Source organism: Oncorhynchus keta, chromosome 11 (assembly GCF_023373465.1).
Source record: "Oncorhynchus keta strain PuntledgeMale-10-30-2019 chromosome 11, Oket_V2, whole genome shotgun sequence".
NCBI lineage: Eukaryota > Metazoa > Chordata > Actinopteri > Salmoniformes > Salmonidae > Oncorhynchus > Oncorhynchus keta.
In genome coordinates, this window is record NC_068431.1 from 12,191,294 (window position 1) to 12,198,598 (window position 7,305).

At 40.1% G+C, this 7,305-nt stretch overlaps 1 protein-coding gene across 1 annotated transcript; it reads left to right on the forward strand.

Annotated features, from left to right (window-relative positions):
- Positions 1 to 1,584: 1,584 nt before the first annotated feature.
- On the forward strand, positions 1,585 to 5,695 carry LOC118372406 (homeobox protein MSX-2-like). The gene is made up of 2 exons (XM_035758268.2): positions 1,585 to 2,071; positions 4,332 to 5,695. The coding sequence occupies exons 1-2, from the start codon at positions 1,714 to 1,716 to the stop codon at positions 4,757 to 4,759; spliced, it is 786 nt and encodes a 261-aa protein (XP_035614161.1). The 5' UTR covers positions 1,585 to 1,713; the 3' UTR covers positions 4,760 to 5,695.
- The last annotated feature ends 1,610 nt before the right edge of the window (positions 5,696 to 7,305 follow it).

Sequence of the window (7,305 nt, forward strand, 5' to 3'; positions counted from 1 at the left end):
TATATCGGTCCAGTACCAGTATGCTACAGACGGCTATATCGGTCTAGTACCAGTATGCCAAAGACGGCTATATCGGTCCAGTACCAGTATGCTACAGACTGCTATATCGGTCCAGTACCAGTATGCTACAGACTGCTATATCGGTCCAGTACCAGTATGCTACAGACTGCTATATCGGTCCAGGACCAGTATGCTACAGACTGCTATATCGGTCCAGTACCAGTATGCTACAGACGGCTATATCGCTCCAGGACCAGTATGCTACAGACTGCTATATCGGTCCAGTACCAGTATGCTACAGACTGCTATATCGGTCCAGTACCAGTATGCTACAGATGGCTATATCGCTCCAGTACCAGTATGCTACAGACTGCTATAATGCTCCAGTACCAGTATGCTACAGACTGCTATATCGGTCCAGTACCAGTATGCTACAGATGGCTATATCGCTCCAGTACCAGTATGCTACAGACTGCTATAATGCTCCAGTACCAGTATGCTACAGACTGCTATATCGGTCCAGTACCAGTATGCTACAGACGGCTATATCGGTCCAGTACCAGTATGCTACAGACTGCTATATCGCTCCAGTACCAGTATGCTACAGACTGCTATATCGGTCCAGTACCAGTATGCTACAGACGGCTATATCGGTCCAGTACCAGTATGCTACAGACGGCTATATCGGTCCAGAACCAGTATGCTACAGACTGCTATATCGCTCCAGTACCAGTATGCTACAGACTGCTATATCGGTCCAGGACCAGTATGCCACAGACTGCTATATCGCTCCAGTACCAGTTTGCTACAGACTGCTATATCGGTCAAGGACCAGTATGCTACAGACGGCTATATCGGTCCAGTACCAGTATGCTACAGACTGCTATATCGGTCCAGTACCTGTATGCTACAGATGGCTATATCGGTTCAGTACCAGTATGCTACAGACAGCTATATCGGTCGAGTACCAGTATGCTACAGATGGCTATATCGGTTCAGTACCAGTATGCTACAGACTGCTATATCGGTTCAGGACCAGTATGCTACAGACTGCTATATCGGTCCAGTACCAGTAAGCTACAGACGGCTATATCGGTCCAGAACCAGTATGCTACAGACTGCTATATTGCTCCAGTACCAGTATGCTACAGACTGCTATATCGCTCCAGTATTGCAGCACTAGTAAAGGCCCAGTGTACTACTTTTTCTGCAGCACCTTCAGCACCCCTATTTCCAGCAGCTATGGGCACACTTAAATTAAGAGAGCATGATAAAGAATTGGGCTGCAGAGGAAGCACTTTCCCACCACATTTGTGTATCCTGGTTTGAGGCACCAACAACGTTTTTACAATCAGGAAAAGTCACATCCTGAGAGAGATTGTTCATCTCTTTCATAATTGGGCGTAAATTACCCACAAGGGGCCTGTGTTTACACAATCTCTTGAGGTCAGGTTCGAAGTAATCCGTCACAGTACACCATGTGGTATATAGCCTACTGGATATATTTTTGAACCCTTGTGTGAGAGACCAATCACTGGTAACAAGGGCCGCTCTTACATTTTGGCAGCGCTGCGATTGGCCGAAAGTTCCACTGGCGCCACGTGATTATTTAAGCTATCCCACACTTGACAGGTCGTGTCCCCATACTTTGAAGGCCACCTGTTGCTGAGACTGATAGTCTTGTCGTGTGCCATTGGTACATATTTCGGGGGAATGTCTGCCCATGTGAGTTTGAGGGATAGCAGTTCATCGGAGGAGGACAGCCGACCGGAGCTTGAGAGGACGATGGATGGCCTCAAAACTCAAGTGACAAGACACCATCATCCCTTCAGTGTGGAGGCTATAATGTCAAGTAGAAAGATTCACAGTGAGTTTACAAGCAAACCCGACAATGTCTCTGTGGTTACATTTTCAAAGACGCAGAACTCTCCGTACCTGTGCAGAGAGAGCTACAGCCCTCCCGCGGGAATCCGAAAGCACTTTATCCCACTGTCGCCTGTAAAGTCAGAGTCCTCCGAGCCGGATGATTGCGCTCCCTGGGTTATGAGCCCAAGATTCTCTGCACAAACGCGTAAGTCATTTTTGGAGAAAATCTATGGTTTTTATGTAGACTAATCGGAACACATTTCGAAGGTGTACTCCTCCTCACTATTTCCCATAACCTATTATTTTATATTTAGGGATAAAAAGTACAGTACATTATCAATCAAAACAGTTTTATCTCAATCTCTTCATTCAAAGACTCAATCATGGACACTCTGACTGACAGTTGTGGCTGCTTCACGTGATGTTGTCTCTACCTTCTTGCCCTTTGTGCTGTTGTCTGTGCCCAATAATGTTTGTACCATGTTTTGTGCTGCTACCATGTTGTGTTGCTACCATGCTGTGTTGCTACCATGTTGTTGTTATGTTGTGTTGCTGCCATGTTGTTGTTATGTTGTGTTGCTGCCATGTTGTTGCCATGTTGTGTTGCTACCATGTTGTTGTTATGTTGTGTTGCTACCATGTTGTTGTTATGTTGTGTTGCTACCATGTTGTTGTTATGTTGTGTTGCTGCCATGTTGTTGCCATGTTGTGTTGCTACCATGTTGTTGTTATGTTGTGTTGCTACCATGTTGTTGTTATGTTGTGTTGCTACCATGTTGTTGTTATGTTGTGTTGCTACCATGTTGTTGTTATGTTGTGTTGCTACCATGTTGTTGCCATGTTGTGTTGCTACCATGTTGTTGTTATGTTGTGTTGCTACCATGTTGTTGTTATGTTGTGTTGCTACCATGCTGTGTTGTCATGTGTTGCTGCCTTGCAATGTTGTTGTCTTTAGGTCTCTCTTTATGTAGTGTTGTGTTGTCTCTTGTCGTGATGTGTGTTTTGTCATATATTTATATATATATATATGGTCCTTCTGTAGCTCAGTTGGTAGAGCATGGTGCTTGTAACGCCAGGGTAGTGGGTTCGATTCCCGGGACCACCCATACGTAGAATGTATGCACACATGACTGTAAGTCGCTTTGGATAAAAGCGTCTGCTAAATGGCATATATTATTATTATAAATATATATATATATTTTTCAATCATTGTAAAAAATAATTTGTTCTTAACTGACGATTTGTGCAAGTATTTACTTTGAATATATCTGAATGTTTGTGTAGAAAATCCTTACCATAAGGTAAGCGTCTTGATATTCCATCTATTAGACCAATATGTGACAAATAAGTATTAGGAAAATCATTTGGTTAGGCCTGGGTCTTTACAAAGTTATTTGAGTTAATAAAATGGCTTACTGCGGGTCTTGTAAGTTATACTGCTACAACCTCATCTTTCATTTGAAAACAATATTCAACCTTTTCCATGATTTATTTGGGATATTAAGAATTATTTATATCTTATCTTTTTGGAATATCAGGCAGGTCTTCAAACCCTTTAATTGAGTTTGTTCATGTGGTTTGTGTGTAATTGTCAGCATTGCTTTAAATTAATCAACAAATAATAGTCCTCCTCTCCCTTGACAGGAGTATGTGTATCCATTGCAATGTTTGACGTTTCCATTTAACAATGAACCACAACAAGCTTAGTAAGAAACAGTTGATTGGATCACATATTACATCACTCCAAAATCACTCTATTTTATGCAAAGAAAATGTTATATAGTCAATTCACTTGTACAGCACTTAGGGGAAATTAGTATGCCAACGTTTCAATTTCAGTTGAAATTGCTATCGGCCCAACCAATACCTTTGGGTACACACACAATCAGTTCATACTGTATCTCTAACATTGTTCATTGATCTGTCAGGATGATGTGATAATACTACATTAGGTACATGTTTTCTATCAGGATGATGTGATAATACTATATTAGGTACATGTTTTCTATCAGGATGATGTGATAATACTACATTAGGTACATGTTTTCTATCAGGATGATGTGATAATACTATATTAGGTACATGTTTTCTATCAGGATGATGTGATAATACTACATTAGGTACATGTTTTCTATCAGGATGATGTGATAATACTACATTAGGTACATGTTTTCTATCAGGATGATGTGATAATACTACATTAGGTACATGTTTTCTATCAGGTGATGTGATAATACTACATTAGGTACATGTTTTCTATCAGGATGATGTGATAATACTACATTAGGTACATGTTTTCTATCAGGATGATGTGATAATACTACATGAGGTACATGTTTTCTATCAGGATCAGGACACAGTATTTACTTTGTCACTCAAGTAGCTTATCCATGTGTTAAATTAAATCAGCATTGGCTCTGAACCTCTCTCTCTCTGTCTCTCTGTCTCGCTCTCTGTCTCTCCAGGGCAGGTAAGTCCTACCTGTCCGCTGCGGAAGCACAAGACCAACAGAAAGCCTCGTACTCCCTTCACCACCTCCCAGCTGCTGTCTCTGGAGCGTAAGTTCCGTCAGAAGCAGTACCTGTCTATTGCTGAGCGGGCCGAGTTCTCCAGCTTTCTGACCTTGACTGAGACCCAGGTCAAGATTTGGTTCCAGAACCGTCGGGCTAAGGCCAAGAGACTACAGGAGGCCGAGCTGGAGAAGCTCAAAATGGCTGCCAAACCCGCGCTGCACCCGGGCTTTACGTTACCCATGCCCCTGGGAGCACAGCTCCACACAGCCGTCTCCCTCTACGGACAGTCCTACCCCTACCACCGTCCCATGCTGCCCCTCTCACCTATGGGGTTGTACGCTACACCTCTGGGATACAGCATGTATCATCTATCAGGATGATGGAATATACTTCTCTGCTCGCTGGACTATTCTGTTCATATTAGTCTTTGACATGTGGACATAACTCTTTTTTTAAATACTATCTTTTTCTCCTTGCTATGAAACAACACTGAAATGTAGTTTTTTTTTTTACACCTGAAGATACAGCGCCTCAATCACGAAAGAGCCTTGAAGACTTAAATTCATTGTTTTCTGGTGTCTTGTTTTTCTTCTGCTGATTTGGATATCAAGGCCAAATTAACTAGTGGTTCTGTTTTACTTGATGTAATATATTCCAATGCAAATGTTTATCCAATTGCCTCTGATATTGACAACATGTAGTTCAATTACTTCCATTCCACTTGTCATCTAGCTAGCATAGAAGATTCAACTAAGGCCCATAATTCTGTTCGGTCCCGGGTGGATCCAAACTTCAGGACTGTCTCATTTTTACCTCTACTCGACGACAGACAAGTTTGATTTCCGACTGCTTTCATCCCATACCGAAGTCTAATAAATTAGTTGTGGGAACTGTCTTTTTTTTTCATAAACTCAACTAATTCAAATGTGTTGCTATTTTTACGTTAGATTTGACTGTAGCAACACATTCTATCCACCACTTCTGTTCTGTCAGGCATTTGTAGTCTTCCATTCATTTGTGTATACTTATTTATTTTGCTTTCACTCTAAACTTTTAATGCTGGAAATGAATTGATTGAGTGATTCATGTTTCGTATTTATAACATGTAGCTCAAATGTGGCAAAAGTTTATACTTTTTAATCTTTCATTTAAATGTTCCTTTGGAAGGAGCTATACTATGCAGCTTTATAAATACTTTTTAATCTTTCATCTAAATGTTCCTTTGGAAGGAGCTACTCTATGCAGTTTTATAAATACCTTTAAATGTGGTTATGTATGTCATTCACAAGAATCCAATTAAAAACGTTTAAAACATATGTTTTCTTCTTGAGATATTATGTAAGTCGGAATATGTTGTTACGTATCTACGGCTGTGCTATCTAAGCCTTTGAAATTGAACATGACCTCCATTTTCCACAGACACAGCTGATGTGTGGTATGGTAACATGGTTGATAATGTTTATGTCAATATTTGACAACCCTCAACTGTAAGCACATAAAAGTGAGATTTCCAGATATTATAAAACTGTTGTAAACCATATCAGTTAATGTCATTTTAAAACAATGTTTCATTAAGTTGTCATGGATTTTGCAGTGTTATGCTTCCAGTACGTAATATAATGATTTAATTTCATGTGAAATTGTGTTAATGTCAATTGAAATCGAGAAATGCAGAGCCCCAAACCATAGCATCTAAACTATACCACCTTCCCTCATCTCAGCCCTTCACATTCTGAAAGCAGTAACTTCAGCAAGAATCTGTGGAACGATAAGTAGATCTGTACCTGTGTCTCAAACACTGTTGTGCGTCATACCTTTGGGTTATTTCAATTGCAAAAGTTGTTAAGCTACTAAGATTTAAACATGCCAGGTTTTAAGATGGCAGTAGTATTATTTCCCGAGCAGCATTCTTGGGACTAATTGACCTTAATGCTATTGTTGTTGTTGTTGTTGTTGTTGTTTTTTTGTTGTCAACTGTGTCCGGCTTCTACAACACTCCTGCTTGTGTGAAACACCATTGGTTTGGAAAGCCAGATTGGTCATGTTTTATGGTCCTCCTTCCGGCCTTGTTATATCATTCATCAGGGCCCTAAACCCTATAAAGTTAGCTGCATTTGTGGCAATTGTAAGAGCTGCTTACAACTTCCGTGTGTCTTTGATGTAATGAGGAAATCATTTATAGGCAGCAGTCTATTTATGAGCTTCCCTTTAATCAAAACAAGGCAGCGAGGCAAGCCCTCGGCGCAGTCAAGCAATCAGCTTAATGAACAGCAGATTGGCAGAGATGTTCGAGGATCTGTTTGGAAATGTCAGGTTGAGGCTATATTACTTGAGGGAGAAGTTCTTTATCTATTGAAACAATGTTCTATATTTGTGCTAAATAAATGGTTTCACCGTTATTGTGCTATTTTTTTGTGATGGCATGCTCTTTTGACCTTCAAGGCATTCATTAGAGGCCAAATATTTTATTAGATTGATTCTGATTTTAAATAAACAAACATATTTATAACAAGAAGCAAAATACTGAGAAATCATTATGTCAATGTGTTGTTACACCACTCTAGAGCCAGAGGATATCAGTGGTGAAAAGTACTTCAGTAAAAATACTTTAAAGTACTACTTAAGTAGTTTTTTGGGGGGTATCTGTACTTTACTATTTATATTTTTGACACCTTTTACATTCCTAATGATAATAATGTACTTTTTACTCCATACATTTTCCCTGACAGAAAAATTGTCAAATTAACACACTTATCAAGATAACATCCCTGGTTGTGCCTACTGCCTCCGATCTGGCAGACTCACTACAGATGTGCTTCGTTTGTTAATTATGTCTCAGTGTTGGGAGGGTGCCGCTGGTTATTCCTAAATAAAATAAAAATACAAAAATGGTGTAGTCTAGTCATTTAAATTATTTATACTTTAA